Source organism: Salmo trutta, chromosome 34, assembly GCF_901001165.1.
Source record: "Salmo trutta chromosome 34, fSalTru1.1, whole genome shotgun sequence".
In the NCBI taxonomy this organism is placed as follows: domain Eukaryota; kingdom Metazoa; phylum Chordata; class Actinopteri; order Salmoniformes; family Salmonidae; genus Salmo; species Salmo trutta.
In genome coordinates this window covers 16865433-16881897 of record NC_042990.1, presented here as the reverse complement: position 1 = coordinate 16881897, position 16465 = coordinate 16865433, and the positions used below count along the sequence as shown (strand labels likewise).

The 16465-nt window shown below is 45.5% G+C and overlaps 1 protein-coding gene across 4 annotated transcripts; it reads right to left on the bottom strand.

The window, feature by feature from the left end:
- Nucleotides 1-468: 468 nt before the first annotated feature.
- LOC115173711 (dysbindin-like) lies at nucleotides 469-16261 on the bottom strand. 4 transcript variants are annotated; one of them, XM_029732041.1, is made up of 5 exons: nucleotides 15863-16261; nucleotides 10947-11029; nucleotides 2341-2604; nucleotides 1082-1225; nucleotides 469-968 (listed from the first exon to the last, which is right to left on the bottom strand). In XM_029732041.1, the coding sequence occupies exons 2-5, from the start codon at nucleotides 10996-10998 to the stop codon at nucleotides 700-702; spliced, it is 729 nt and encodes a 242-aa protein (XP_029587901.1). In that variant the 5' UTR covers nucleotides 10999-11029; nucleotides 15863-16261; the 3' UTR covers nucleotides 469-699. The 4 variants fall into 4 exon arrangements, with proteins under 4 accessions (XP_029587901.1, XP_029587904.1, XP_029587902.1 ...); XM_029732044.1 differs by having other exon boundaries at nucleotides 1082-1216; nucleotides 15863-16257; XM_029732042.1 differs by lacking the exon at nucleotides 15863-16261 and adding an exon at nucleotides 11504-11530.
- Between the last annotated feature and the right edge of the window lie 204 nt (nucleotides 16262-16465).

Here is a 16465-nt window from a genome sequence, read left to right as displayed (position 1 = left end):
ACCAGACCATTTTAAGTTCAAATGGAAATATCTAAAAGGTGTAACAACAAAAAGGTGTCAAACCAACACTAAGCCCCCCCCCCCCCCCCACCAGACAGAGACGCTACTTAGTCCACCTCTCACTCTGCAATAACCTGCCAATCACACACACCTGTGAGCGATTACTCCATTAGCAGGCCGTGCTGGCGCTTCAAGCAACTAACTGTATGATATAATATTCTATAGAATCATGTTATGAAAACATATGCTGGTGTGTGTGCAATGGCCTCTAGTAAAGAAAAGAAACCGTGAATGTACGTCGCACTCGTCTGCGGTGGCGCCGGTCAGCTGTCCCTGTGTTCAAAGGGTTCAGGCTGGGTTAGAAATCAACAGACTAGTGGGGCGGAACAATGAAACAGGGTAGTTCTATTCCAGTTTCATTTCATTCTGAAATAGTAGAAAGGGATCAGTATGAGAAATGGCAGTACAAGGGGGTGAAATGTTTATTACCAATTCAAGAGATTTGGGGGGAATAATATTGTAACCACACAATGTTCAACATGGAATTATTTCTTTACAAAACGGATGAAAATACAGTGAACATAAATGATGCATCTCTTCCATGCATCCAGTGCATAGCAACCAGTCCTTGCAGGGTTTTGGTCCCTTCAGTGTCTTCACTTCTACCCTGGCCCTTACGTGGCCTGTGAGCTGCTGTCCTCAGTGTTTAAGTGTCTGGTTTCTGGGTGGGTGCAGTGGCTGTAGCAGTGGCCTCCCTGCTAGGCCTGTGTTGGGGGGAACCTCTGTCTCGTATGATTGCACCCCGGCAGGACAGTGGATGCGGTCCTCCCTACCCCCTTCATCCTCCCTGGCCTTGGTGTCCTGGCTGTCAGTGCAGGTGGAGGAGAGGGAGGACAGCTTGTGTCTTAGCTCAGCCTGGGTGGGAACCTGCAGTGTGATCTCTGTGGTTAACGACTCCACATCTGGGCCTGAGAGACAGAGGGAGGTTTTGTGCAGTGCCCGAGAACTAATCGAAGTATGAAGTTGCTGTTTACTGTTTACTGTGTATGTCTGTTTACATGTGTATGTGTGTCTGTCATACCCAGCATGGGCGAGGCAACGCTGTTGTCCTCTCCCCCAGAGTGGAGGAATACGTCAAGGCTCTCATGGTCGGACATGTCCATCAGGTCCATCTGCTCCAGCATGTCTACGTTCACCTCCATGGATGAAAAGCTGCCTATTGGCCCTGAGCAGCAAGACACAGGTGTTAGTCTCCAACGCATACAGAACTAAACCAAGAATGCAACGGCAAGGGGCTGAGTCCAGGAAGAGCCTTGAAGTCTTTTTGTTTAAAAACTCTCAAAGAAATAAAAATCCCAAATCATTTACTGCTTTCGGCAAATATATTTATATTTGAACCCACAAAATCTTGCATGCTTGAGCTAACTGACTATTCTTCTGGGTGTGGAAGTGGCTAAATCTGAATGAACAGAAACCGCAGATTCAGCGCCTACTCACCACAACCCCCCCCCCCCCCCCCCCCCAAAACCTTCAGATTATTCAAACACAACCTTCAAGAAATCATGTTCCATCAAAAGAGCTGATCTTCATCTGAATAATTGTTTTAATCAATCCTCACTGACTTGCCAGAAACCCTGAAATTGTTCTAGGTTTATGTCTGTAGGGTTCTGTCATGTCTAAATTGATTCCAGCCTGGTGTCTATGGTTCTATCCTGTCGGAAATTATTCCAGGCGGTGTCTGTATTCAATCAATGTCCTGGATTCATCACCTTGCAGGAACCGTATCTGTTGTAATACCGGTGTTAAGATGACGTGGTGCATGCGTTACAAACACACAGTGCACTGTGAGGGATGATTGACAGCGGAGGCGGCATACCTCAAGGATACGAGGAGAGCAGGGCAGGACAGCAGGGTGGGGCAGAGTAAACAGAGAGGGAACTGTTATTAGCCAGCCACACGCACACATGCACGCACACACAACTGGTGCTTTTCCAATGAGACCCCCACACCAGTGGGTCGCCAGTGTTTTATCTTAATGTAAGCTGTTGTTTTTCCATCAACAGTGTGACACTAAAGACTTGTGGTGAGCAACATCAACAATGTCTGCATCATTCAAATCTGTTGTTTTGTGAGAAGGTGCAGGTCCGCCGGAGCCATGGCCCAGTGTAAAACAGATTCCGACCCATGTAGATTGAAACAAAAAAGTCAACCTTTTGGGTAAAACACTGGGGTAAATCCTTATTGGAAATGTACCAGTACACCCACACACACACACACCATCTGTCACTGTGACCATACTTCTCCATTGAAGATGATAAGGCGTTAAGGTGGGTCTCTCACCTCTCCTCTCAGTGATCTGCAGGTAGCCGGTGGACAGGTACTGATCCATGTCTTGCTGGAATGCCTCTTCAAAGAACTTCTGCCTCTCCTTCAGATTCACCAGGGCAGGTTCCACCTCCTTCAGCTTAAACTGGCTAGACTCCACCTCCTTTGGCTTCACCTGGGCAGGCTCCACCTCCTTTAACTTAACCTGGGCAGGCTCCGCCTCCTTTAACTTAACCTGGGCAGGGTCCGCCTCGTTCACCTGGGGTGGCACCTTATCCGCTACACAGGGCCGAGATATTTACATTTTTTCATTTAAATGTCCAATGCAGCCATTTTTATCTCAATAGCAAATCATTTCTGGGTAAAAATGAAGTACCTTTCTGTGATTTCTTTTCAATAAAAATAGTCAAAAAGAAAAAAATCGCTTCTTAGCAAAGAACCATTTCTCAAACAAGAATTTTGCTAGGACTTTCTGGGAGTGGTCTGATTGGGGAGGGGAAACTGAAAACAAGCTGTTATTGGCAGAGAGGTTTAGAACTGGTCTGTATTGGTCTGGTCACCAGGCAGGCCGAAACTCCATCTCACCAAAACAGGCAAACATTTCAGGCGGTCTTTTCAAACAACTCATACATTAAAAGGGCATTATCATAATTTTCTCAATTTCACAGTGTTATTCCAACCTCAAAGTTTGGAAGTATATATAAAACAAGAAAATCACGTTTTTGCCTGCACTGGGCTTTTAACAGCTAAACTCAAATAACAATGAATGATTACCGGCATCGATTACAGGGGGTTACTAGCATAGGTTACAGGTGTGTACAACATCCCATTTACACTATTGTAGCTATGTTGCATGAAATGATTTGATACAAAATGCTGTGATATCAGTTGCCCTAGAGCTTGGGCCTTTGAAAAGCAACTGACTGTCTGTGTCTGGATAATGACAGAGCCTACTGACCATCTCTGTCTGTCTGGACGATGACAGGGCCTACTGACCATCTCTGTCTGTCTGGACGATGACAGGGCCTACTGACCATCTCTGTCTGTCTGGACGATGACAGGGCCTACTGACCATCTCTGTCTGTCTGGACGATGACAGAGCCTACTGACCATCTCTGTCTGTCTGTACGATGACAGAGCCTACTGACCATCTCTGTCTGTCTGGACGATGACAGAGCCTACTGACCATCTCTGTCTGTCTGGATGATGACAGAGCCTACTGACCATCTCTGTCTGTCGGGACGATGACAGAGCCTACTGACCATCTCTGTCTGTCTGGATGATGACAGAGCCTACTGACCATCTCTGTCTGTCTGGACGATGACAGAGACTACTGACCATCTCTGTCTGTCTGGACGATGACAGAGCCTACTGACCATCTCTGTCTGTCTGGACGATGACAGAGCCTACTGACCATCTCTGTCTGTCTGGATGATGACAGAGCCTACTGACCATCTCTGTCTGTCTGGACGATGACAGAGCCTACTGACCATCTCTGTCTGTCTGGACGATGACAGAGCCTACTGACCATCTCTGTCTGTCTGTACGATGACAGGGCCTACTGACCATCTCTGTCTGTCTGTACGATGACAGGGCCTACTGACCATCTCTGTCTGTCTGGACGATGACAGGGCCTACTGATCATCTCTGTCTGTCTGGACGATGACAGAGCCTACTGACCATCTCTGTCTGTCTGGACGATGACAGAGCCTACTGACCATCTCTGTCTGTCTGGACGATGACAGAGCCTACTGACCATCTCTGTCTGTCTGGACGATGACAGGGCCTACTGACCATCTCTGTCTGTCTGGACGATGACAGAGCCTACTGACCATCTCTGTCTGTCTGGACGATGACAGAGCCTACTGACCATCTCTGTCTGTCTGTACGATGACAGGGCCTACTGATCATCTCTGTCTGTCTGGACGATGACAGAGCCTACTGACCATCTCTGTCTGTCTGGACGATGACAGGGCCTACTGACCATCTCTGTCTGTCTGCACGATGACAGAGCCTGGTGATTTAGACAACACAGCTGAAGTGACACTAACTGTTTCTCTCAGGCGGGGAGAGTCCGTTATATAAGAACGATCTAAGTCACGAAAGGGAAAGAGAGACTGGGATAGATAGAGTGGAAGAAAGAGAGCGGGTACAGTTGACGTCCCCATTATCAGCAGCTGTCCCCAGTTTCTCTCCCCCTTTCTTTCTTTAGCTTCCCCTCTTTCTCTCCATCACTCACTGTTGCCCTTCCCCTCTTTCTCTCCATCACTCACTGTTGCCCTTCCCCTCTTTCTCTCCATCACTCACTGTTGCCCTTCCACTCTTTCTCTCCATCACTCACTGTTGCCCTTCCACTCTTTCTCTCCATCACTCACTGTTGCCCTTCCACTCTTTCTCTCCATCACTCACTGTTGCCCTTCCCCTCTTTCTCTCCATCACTCACTGTTGCCCTTCCCCTCTTTCTCTCCATCACTCACTGTTGCCCTTCCACTCTTTCTCTCCATCACTCACTGTTGCCCTTCCCCTCTTTCTCTCCATCACTCACTGTTGCCCTTCCCCTCTTTCTCTCCATCACTCACTGTTGCCCTTCCCCTCTTTCTCTCCATCACTCACTGTTGCCCTTCCCCTCTTTCTCTCCATCACTCACTGTTGCCCTTCCCCTCTTTCTCTCCATCACTCACTGTTGCCCTTCCACTCTTTCTCTCCATCACTCACTGTTGCCCTTCCACTCTTTCTCTCCATCACTCACTGTTGCCCTTCCCCTCTTTCTCTCCATCACTCACTGTTGCCCTTCCCCTCTTTCTCTCCATCACTCACTGTTGCCCTTCCCCTCTTTCTCTCCATCACTCACTGTTGCCCTTCCACTCTTTCTCTCCATCACTCACTGTTGCCCTTCCACTCTTTCTCTCCATCACTCACTGTTGCCCTTCCACTCTTTCTCTCCATCACTCACTGTTGCCCTTCCCCTCTTTCTCTCCATCACTCACTGTTGCCCTTCCCCTCTTTCTCTCCATCACTCACTGTTGCCCTTCCACTCTTTCTCTCCATCACTCACTGTTGCCCTTCCCCTCTTTCTCTCCATCACTCACTGTTGCCCTTCCCCTCTTTCTCTCCATCACTCACTGTTGCCCTTCCCCTCTTTCTCTCCATCACTCACTGTTGCCCTTCCCCTCTTTCTCTCCATCACTCACTGTTGCCCTTCCCCTCTTTCTCTCCATCACTCACTGTTGCCCTTCCACTCTTTCTCTCCATCACTCACTGTTGCCCTTCCACTCTTTCTCTCCATCACTCACTGTTGCCCTTCCACTCTTTCTCTCCATCACTCACTGTTGCCCTTCCCCTCTTTCTCTCCATCACTCACTGTTGCCCTTCCCCTCTTTCTCTCCATCACTCACTGTTGCCCTTCCCCTCTTTCTCTCCATCACTCACTGTTGCCCTTCCCCTCTTTCTCTCCATCACTCACTGTTGCCCTTCCCCTCTTTCTCTCCATCACTCACTGTTGCCCTTCCACTCTTTCTCTCCATCACTCACTGTTGCCCTTCCCCTCTTTCTCTCCATCACTCACTGTTGCCCTTCCACTCTTTCTCTCTATCACTCACTGTTGCCCTTCCACTCTTTCTCTCCATCACTCACTGTTGCCCTTCCCCTCTTTCTCTCCATCACTCACTGTTGCCCTTCCCCTCTTTCTCTCCATCACTCACTGTTGCCCTTCCCCTCTTTCTCTCCATCACTCACTGTTGCCCTTCCCCTCTTTCTCTCCATCACTCACTGTTGCCCTTCCACTCTTTCTCTCCATCACTCACTGTTGCCCTTCCCCTCTTTCTCTCCATCACTCACTGTTGCCCTTCCACCCTTTATCTTTGTATGTGTGCTGCTGAGTGTGGTTGGTGTGTGTGTGTACAGTATTTGAGTGTCTGTGATTTGTTTTATGTGCGTGTGTGTTTGTGTGCCTGTGTACATGCATATGTGTGTGTGTTGTGCTTTGTTTGAGGATGAATTAAAGGTAGTGGGGTTCCTAAGGGACTCCAGTGTGTTTCATTACTGTGGTTAGTTGGCTTCGTCTTTGTTAACCCTGAGAAATAAAAATATTCTGCCCTTGTAGAATGTGTCTCTATAGTAGAATTGCACATGTTGTAAAAATGAAATGAGTCATATATACTGTGCCAAGATGATTGAATCATGTCCCGGACATGCTGTTTTCGACCCACTCTCTCTCTCCCTCCCTCCCTCCCTCTCTCTCTCTCCCTCTACCACACCTGTTGTCTCGACCTCTGAATGCCCGGCTATGAAAAGCCAACTGATATTTACTCTTGAGGTAGTGACCTGTTGCACCCTCTACAACCACTGTGATTATTATCTATGAACATTTGAACCTCTTGAAGAACGATCTGGCCTTAATGGCCATGTACTCTTATAATCTCCCCCCGGCACAGCCAGAACAGGATTGGTCACCCTCAGAGCCTGGCTCCTCTTTAGGTTTTTTTCTAGGTTCCTTTCTTCTATATCTGCATTGCTTGCTGTTTGGGGTTTTCGGCTGGGTTTCTGTATAAGCACTTTGTGACATCTGCTGATGTAAAAAGGGCTTAATAAATACTTTTGATTGCATGCTCATGTGTGCTATCAAATAAAATATTTGTATGTTGACTGATGAAGAACTCTGTATTTATAGACATTAGTATTCCATCCAAACATATTCCAACCACACCAATAAACAGATGTGTGGGTATTACTACATAACAACTCTTAATGGGTTGTAATCAGAATGGATGACCAAGGTTCACTTATAAAGCACACAGTGCATTCGGAAAGTATACAGACCCCTTGACTTCTTACACATTTTGTTGCGTTAAAACCTTATTCTAAAATGTATTAAATCGTTTTTTTCCCTCATCAATCTATGCACAATACCCCATAATGACACAGGAAAAACAGGTTTTTAGAAAGGTTTGCAAATAAAGAAAAAAGAAAATGGAAATATTACATTTACATAAGTATTGAAACCTTTTACTCAGTACTTTGTTGAGGCACCTTTGGCAGAGATTACAGCCTCGAGTCTTAGGTGTGACGCTACAAGCTTGGCACACCTATATTTGGGGAGCTTCTCCCAATCTTCTTTGCAGATCCTCTCAAGCTCTGTTAGGTTGGATGGGGAGCGTCGCAGCACAGCTATTTTCAGGTCTCTCCAGAGATGTACGATCAGGTTCATGTCCGGGCTCTGGATGGGCCACTCAAAGACAGTCAGAGACTTGTCCCAAAGCCACTCCTATATTGTCTTGGCTGTGTGCGTAGGGTCGCTGTCCTGTTGGAAGGTGAACCTTCGCCCCAGTCTGAGGTCCTGAGCGCTCTGGAGCAGGTTTTCATCAAGGATCTCATTGTACTTTGCGTCATTTATCTTTCCTTTGATCCTGACTAGTCTCCCAGTCCCTGCCGCTGAAAAACATCCCCACAGCATGATGCTGCCACCACCATGCTTCACAGTAGGGATGGTGCCAGGTTTCCTCCAGATGTGACGCTTGGCATTCAGGCCAAGGAGTTACATTTTGGTTTCATCAGACCAGAGAATCTTGTTTCTCATGGTCTGAGAGTCTTTAGGTGCCTTTTGGAAAACTCCAAGCGGGCTGTCATGTGCCTTTTACTGAGGAGTGGCTTCCGTCTAGCCACTCTACCATAAAGGCCTGATGGTGGAGTGCTGCGGAGATGTTTGTACTTCTGGGTTCGTCCATCTCCACAGAGGAACTCTGGAGCTCTGTCAGAGTGACCATCGGGTTCTTGGTCACCTCCCTAACCAAGGCCCTTCTCCCCAATTGCTCAGTTTGGCCGAGAGGGTTGCTCTAGGAAGAGTCTTGGTGGTTCCAAACTTCTTCAATTTAAGAATGATGGAGGCCACTGTGTTCTTGGGGACCTTCAATGCAGCAGACATTTTTGAGTACCCTTCCCCAGATCTGTGCCTCAACACAATCCAGTCTCAGAGCTCTACAGACAATTCCTTCGACCTCATGGCTTGTTTTTTGCTCTTACATGCACTGTCAACTGTGGGACCTTATATAGACAGGTGTGTGCTTTTCCAAATCATGTCCAATCAATTTAATTTACCACAGGTGGACTCCAATCAAGTTGTAGAAACATCTAGGATGATCAACGGAAACAGGATGCACATGCTCTCAATTTTGAGTCTCATAGCAAAGGCTCTGAATACTTAAGTAAATATGGTATTTCATTTTTTATTTATTTTTTACATTTGCAAACATGTCTAAAAACCTGTTTTTCGCTTTGTCATGATGGGGTTTTGTGTGTAGATTGATGGGGGAAAACATTTATTTAATCCATTTTAGAATCAGGCTGTAATGTAACAAAAAAAGTCAATGGGTCTGAATACTTTCCGAAGGCACTGTATAAGCAGTAAAATTATATTAGTATTCTGTGAGAGGGTTTTGGCTGGGCCTCTATGAAACTGGACATCATTATCTGATTGCAGGTCTCCATTTAGAGTGTTGCCAGACTACACAATTGAGCTGTCTCGTCCAGCCCAACAGTGGAAAGTAGGCTAACGCAAGCACATCCCACCACAGAGACAACAGATTAGCAATAAACACCATTCACGAGGGCACATTACTCAAAATACAGAACAATGCTGTCAATTTCCCTCCCTTATTCTTCTGAAACGCATCAGCTCAAATTATTGTCTATTATTTGATTTTTTTAAATACATATAATAATTCATATAATTTGGTTCTTATAAACTCATCATCTTAAAGGATTGTCTACTCTGAAATTAATTTACGCTGTTAATAGTGGCGAGTTAGAAATAAAGGATCAGTAAGCAGTAGTGGAGAGTTCGTATGGGTTAGGGTTAGTGATTGAGGCTAGAGTTGAACTGGGATGTGGACATAAAGCTTGGGTTAAGGTTAGGGTCATGGTTGAGGCTTGGTAAGGGTTTAACCAGGATGTGAACATAAAGCTTGGGTTAGGGTTGTGGTTGAGACTAGGGTTAGGCTTAAACTGGGATTTGGGCATGAACCTAGGGTTAGGGTTGTGGTTGAGACTGGGGTTAGGGTTGTGGTTGAGACTAGGGTTAGGGTTGAACAGGGATGTGGACATGAACCTAGGGTTAAGGGTTGTGGTTGAGACTAGGGTTAGGGTTGAACAGGGATGTGGACATGAAGCTAGGGTTAGGGTTGTGGTTGAGACTAGGGTTAGGGTTGAACAGGGATGTGGACATGAAGCTAGGGTTAGGGTTGTGGTTGAGACTAGGGTTAGGGTTGTGGTTGAGACTAAGGTTAGGGTTGAACTGGGATGTGGACATGAACCTAGGGTTAGGGTTGTGGTTGAGACTAGGGTTAGGTTGAACGGGGATGTGGACATGAAGCTAGGGTTAGGATTAGGCTAAAGGTTAGGGTTAGGGTTGAAGCTAGGGTTGAACTGTGACGTGGATATGAAGCAAGGGTTAGGATTAGGGATAGCAACATGCTCATCTGTGCTTGTCTGGCACACAGGATTAATTACATTCATGTATCGAGCGCCTCATGACAAAGTGAACTGATGGTGAGCTGCTCATGACAAAGTGAACTGATTAATGACTGTGAGGGGGGCGCCAGAATGACAAGACCACTCTGTCTTTGTTTGCTTTGTTTAATAGCTTCATTTGCATCCAGCGTACATGTGCTATAATGATTATGGCAAAGCAAACACACACACACACACATACACAGAGGAGTTTCCACTACAGTACTCACGGGAACACAGTGCCCAGGCTATCTGCATTCTACTTTGGTTTGTGCAGACAAGAAAAGCGTAGGAGTGGGAACCTGGGGGCAAACTGAGTCACTCTACTGCTGTCAGGCCCACTCAACATCCTAGAGAGAGAGCTGGCAGAGTCAAATTAACAACACTCTATTAGAGCACTAACCATTATATCTACCAAGAACTGTCTATTAGAGCAATAAGCATTATATCTACCAAGAACTATATATATTGGAGCACTAAGCATTATATCTACCAAGAACTATATATATTGGAGCACTAAACATTATATCTACCAAGAACTATATATATTAGAGCAACAACCATTATATCTACCAAGAACTATATATATTAGAGCACTAAGCATTATATCTACCAAGAACTATATATATTAGAGAAACAAGCATTATATCTACCAAGAACTATATATTTTAGAGCAACAAGCATTATATCTACCAAGAACTATGTCTATTAGAGCACCAACCGTTATATCTACCAATAACTATATATATTGGAGCACTAAGCATTATATCTACCAATAACTATATATATTGGAGCACTAAGCATTATATCTACCAAGAACTATATATATTAGAGCACTAAGCATTATATCTACCAAGAACTATATATATTAGAGCACTAAGCATTCACTGCCATTAAACTATCTAATGTTAATTTTGAACTGCTTACTCACTTCATTGCTGGAACTGTCAGTGTTCTATGTCAGCACACTAATTTAAACCAATGAGGCAACTGTAAACCAATGGTGGCTTATTCCTGTGACCAACACATATTTTCATAGCCTCCAGTGATGGTTTATCTCATAGTAACTCCTATTTTAAACACATTTATGAACAATGAATAGATTGTGCAAGATGGACCTCTTCCTCCTCCTTCTTCTCCTCCTCCTCCTCCTCCTCCTTCTTGCAGCATTCTCAAGTCCGATGGACAATCAGCACTAACCCTGAGTGGGAGAGAGAACCATGAGTAGGGAACATCACTGCCAAATCAGCAAGTAACCAAGCAACCAGTACAAAGTAGTACCACACAGTACACCACTGGTAATATTCCACTGTTTCCAACTTCTTAGTCTGTTAAACTGCTTGCACTGCAACACATTCCAATGTGTCACCTTCTCCTAAGTAAGCATTTCACTGTTAGTTTATATCTGTTGTTTACGAAGCATGTGACATATTTGATTTGATTTGATCTTTCCTTACTGACCCAATACCTCTCTGGCTGCATTTACACAGGCAGCCCAATTCTGATATTTTTGTCCACTAAGAACATTTTACATCAGTTCTTTTCCAAAGCTAAACTGATTGGTCAAAAGACCAATTAGTGAAAAAAGATCAGAATTGGGCTGCTTGGAAGGGCCTCCCTAGTGGCGCAAAGGCATAAGGCACTGCATCACAGTGCTTGAGGTGTCACTACAGACCCGGGTTCGATCCTGGGCTGTGCTGCTGCCGGCTGTGACCGGGAGACCCATGTGGCAGTGCACAATTGTCCAGGGTAGGGGAGGGTTTGGCTGGCTGTGATGTCCTTGCTCTAGTGACTCCTGTGGCAGGCTGGGTGCATGCATGCTGATAGGGTTGCCAGTTTCCATTGGCGTGGCTGGTTAAGCGAGCAGTGTGTCCAGCCTCTGTGTGAGTCTCCTCCCTAACCAAGCAGACAGTAGATTAGAGCTTCTCTGTGTATGAATATTCCAAAACCTTGCATATGGTTTTTCAGATGATACTGTACTTTACTTAGTTTCACTGGAAAAAAAGCTCACACACAAGTTATGCTAAATCATCTCTGGAGAGCCCTGTCGAAGCAAGAGGCAATATGGTTCTACAACAGTCTTTTAGAAGATTATCAACGATAGATAAGACGATGTCATGTCATCCCAGTGTTCATCTCTCGTGTACAGATATACAGTTGAAGTCGGAAGTTTACATACACCTTAGCCATATACATTTAAACTCCGTTTTTCAAAATTCCTGACATTTAATCCTAGTAAAAATTCCCTGTCTTCGGTCAGTTAGGATCACCACTTTATTTTAAGAATGTGAAATGTCAGAATAATAGTAGAGAGAATGATTTATTTCAACTTTTATTTCTTTCATCACATTCCCAGTGGGTCAGAAGTTTACATACACTCAATTAGTATTTGGTAGCATTGCCTTTAAATTGTTTAACTTGGGTCAAATGTTTCAGGTAGCCTTCCACAAGCTTCCAACAATAAGTAGGGTGAATTTTGGCCCATTCCTACTGACAGAGCGGGTGTAACTGAGTCAGGTTTGTAGACCTCCTTGCTCTCACACACCTTTTCAGTTCTGCCCACAGATTTTCTATGGGATTGAGGTCAGGGCTTTGTGATGGCCACTCCAATACCTTGACATTGTTGTCCTTAAGCATTTTGCCACAACTTTGGAAGTATGCTTGGGGTCATTGTCCATTTGGAAGACCCATTTGCGACCAAGCTTTAACTTCCTGACTGATGTCTTGAGATGTTGCTTCAATATATCCACATCATCTTGCAAGCCTCCCCCTTTTTCCTCCAAACTTAACGATGGTCATTATGGTCAAACAGTTCGAATTTTGTTTCATCAGACTCAGACCAGAGGACATTTCTCCAAAAAGTACGATCTTTGTCCCCATGTGCAGTTGCAAACCGTAGTCTGGCTTTTTTATGCCGGTTTTGGAGCAGTGGTTTCTTCCTTGCTGAGCGGCCTTTCAGGTTATGTCGATATAGGACTTGTTTTACTGTGGATATAGATAGTTTTGTACCTGTTTCCTACAGCATCTTCACAAGGTCCTTTGCTGTTGTTCTGGGATTGATTTGCACTTTTCGCACCAAAGTACGTTCATCTCTAGGAGACAGAACGCGTCTCCTTCCTGAGTGGTATGATGGCTGCGTGGTCCCATGGTGTTTATACTTGCGTACTATTGTTTGTACAAGCTGTTTAAAGGCACAGACAACTTAGTGTATGTAAACTTCTGACCCACTGGAATTGTGATACAGTGAATTATAAGTGAAATAATCTGTAAACAATTATTGGAAAAATTACTTGTGTCATGCACAAAGTAGATGTCCTAATCGACTTGCCAATACTATAGTTAACAAGAAATTTGTGGAGTGGTTGAAAATCAAGTTTTAATGACTCCATCCTAAGTGTATGTAAACTTTCGACTTCAACTGTATGTATGCATAACTGGTACCATAGATTCTATCGGGCAGGAATGGGATGCGGTGATAACGAGGTTATTTGGAAAAATCACGGTTTTGCAGGTGTTGGTATCTTTCGAATTTCGTAAGGGGAGGGGACATTAACTTGCAAAGAGAGAGGGTGGAGCTGCTTGTTTTCCGGTTCCGCTCCTCGTTCTAGCATCTTTTCATCTCTTCTCTTCACATGTATGGACCCAGAACTTAATCAAGCAGCTGACCAATTACGTGGGACTTTATTTCTGGGTTAACCAAGACTAACCCAGTGTACAGTATACATCTCTAACCCTAACCCAGTGTAGACATCGTGCCAACCCAGTATAGACATCATGCCATTCGCCAGGTGTGCCAACATCTGTCAAATAGGCTAAAATACTCCAGACTGCAGTAACTCATTACATAACATTTCCTTGTTTTACTAGCCTTGTGAGGACTTCCGATACCAACAAGGATAGTAAAAACCAAACCACACACATACACACACGCGCGCATGCCACACGCACGCACAACCACACCGTAAACAATGCTTTGGGGGCAACCTTTAATTCCTTCAATATACAGTTGCTTCTTCTTTCATTTTCTCTCTTTGGCTTTGCTAATGTTGTTGGTTCCCTCTGGCTTTCATCATAAAGGGCTATTCAGATCCACCAGCTAATGTTCCCACTCCTCTACAGCACTGTTATTGTGAAGCTTTTCAATAGATTACAGAGACCAATGTTCAATGTTCTGTCCTTTCTTCCTGTCCTGTTCTATACTGCCCTGTCCTATCTCTGTCCTGTCCCATCTTTTTCCTGTCCTGTCCTACCTCCGTCCTGTCCCATCTTTTTCCTGTCCTATCTCCGTCCTGTCCCATCTTTTTCCTGTCCTGTCCTACATCCGTCCTGTCCCATCTTTTTCCTGTCATGTCCTACCTCCGTCCTGTCCCATCTTTTTCCTGTCCTGTCCTACCTCCGTCCTGTCCCATCTTTTTCCTGTCCTGTCCTATCTCCGTCCTGTCCCATCTTTTTCCTGTCCTGTCCTACCTCCGTCCTGTCCCATCTCTTTCCTGTCCTGTCCTACCTCCGTCCTGTCCCATCTTTTTCCTGTCCTGTCCTTTCTTAGCTCTGTCCTGTCCCATCTCTTTCTTGTCCTGTCACATCTCTTTCCTAAACCCTGTCAAACCATCCCATCGAAACCATCCAATATTCTGCTTTCAAAATGTGTGGCTGTTTTAACAGACCATGGAACATGAATGTCCTGAGACATACAAAGGGGATGTATGGATGGGTGGGTGGATGGAAGGGGATAGGGAGGAGGGAGTTGAACATGGTGGTGGAGAGGTGGAGGAGGGAGTGGTGGAGGAGGGGGATGGATGGGTGGGTGGATGGAAGGGGATAGGGAGGAGGGAGTTGAACATGGTGGTGGAGAGGTGGAGGAGGGAGTGGTGGAGGAGGGGAATGATGGGTGGGTGGATGGAAGGGGATAGGGAGGAGGGAGTTGAACATGGTGGTGGAGAAGTGGAGGAGGGAGTGGTGGAGGAGGGGGATGGATGGGTGGATGGATGGAAGGGGATAGGGAGGAGGGAGTTGAACATGGTGGTGGAGAGGTGGAGGAGGGAGTGGTGGAGGAGGGGGATGGATGGTGGATGGATGGATGGAAGGGGATAGGGAGGAGGGAGTTGAACATGGTGGTGGAGAGGTGGAGGAGGGACTGGTGGAGGAGGGGGATGGATGGGTGGGTGGATGGATGGAAGCAGATAGAGAGGAGGGAGTGGTGGAGGAGGGGGATGGATGGACGGGTGAATGTATGGAAGGAGATAGGGAGGAGGGAGCGGTGGAGGTGGGGGATGGATGGATGGATAGATAGATGGAAGGGCAGAAGGAGAAGGGAAGTGGGGGGTTCAATAATAATGAAAGCAATAAAAAGCTTTCAGTCTCTCATCTCCTGTGTGTTTGTGTTTGTTTGTGTGTGTGTGTGTGTGTGTGTGCGTGCGTGTGTGTGTGTGTGTGTGTGTGTGTGTGTGTGTGCACGCCCACACTGAGCTGTCACAATCAGCCACATCACCCATCAATCATTGGTAGCTACAGCACCAATAATTTCCATCCCAGATGTTTTGTTATTCATTAATAACATACGTATCTTAGTATTACTGTATGTGTTCAGTTGTGGTTGAAGGCTTGCACCTTATCCTCTTCACTCCAAATGTTTGACATCAAATAATGCTGATATGAATTCCATACACGTTTGAAACGAAATCCATACGTTTGAATCTAAATCCAACCCGTTTAGAGATTAATCTACAACCACCAAAGAATTACTACATTTTTTGTGACAACTATGACCATTATCAAAGTTCAGATTACATTTTTTTTAAAGAAAACCAGATAAAAAAAGGCTACCAGGAAGAAGAAGAAACATATCTACAAATATTACAACTATCTAATAATCATGCATGGATCAACATCTGCTAGTCCACCATACATTAGCATGTAGACATTATGACACAAACAAAAAACAATAAGGAAATAAACCAATACAAGCGGGTGTCAGTAGCATAGAAATATAATTATATGCATATATACTGTACGTATATCTATGGTGGGTACCTACAGCTATTCCTCTGTCTTCCGTCCATGGATCCTGGAGAAGAAAACATCCCAGCGGTGTTGTAGATCAGAGCCAGAGGAAAGGAAGAGAAGGGCAGGATGGGTTGAGGACAGGGTGAGGCGGCAAAGAGAGGCGATGTTACCAACTCTCAATCACAGCACCGTCTGTCTCCCTCTGCCGCTCATCCTAAGAGGCTGCTTAAACCACTATCTCACACACACAGTCATGCACATATACAGTATTATACACACACACTCTCACACACAGAAGTACGGCAGCAACGTTCTCCCCCACACTGGCTGTCTGAAAGGGTCGAGCTGCTGCCTGCAGGCTGAATGGTCTGGCTGTGGAGACAGAGAGGCTTCAGCACAGCTAGGAGCTGGGGATGGACCAATCTCACGGCTAGGAGTTGGGAATGGACCAATCACATGGCTAGGAGCTGGGAATGTATCAATCACATGGCTGGGAGCTGGGGATTGACCAATCACATGGTTAGGAGCTGGGAATGTACCAGTCACTCAGCTAAGAGCTGGGAATGTACCAATTATATGGCTAAGAGCTGGCAATGTACCAATCACACGGCTAAGAGCTGGGAATGTACCAATC

Excerpts from the sequence above, each read along its gene's own strand:
- LOC115173711 (XM_029732041.1), bottom strand. The coding sequence starts at position 10,998 with ATGCTGCAAGAAGGAGGAGGAGGAGGAGGAGGAGAAGAAGGAGGAGGA. Across the intron at positions 2,605-10,946 it reads AGAAGAAGGAGGAGGAAGAG|CGGATAAGGTGCCACCCCAG; the intron begins GTCCATCTTGCA and ends GGCCCTGTGTAG. Across the intron at positions 969-1,081 it reads CGTTGCCTCGCCCATGCTGG|GCCCAGATGTGGAGTCGTTA; the intron begins GTATGACAGACA and ends TCTGTCTCTCAG.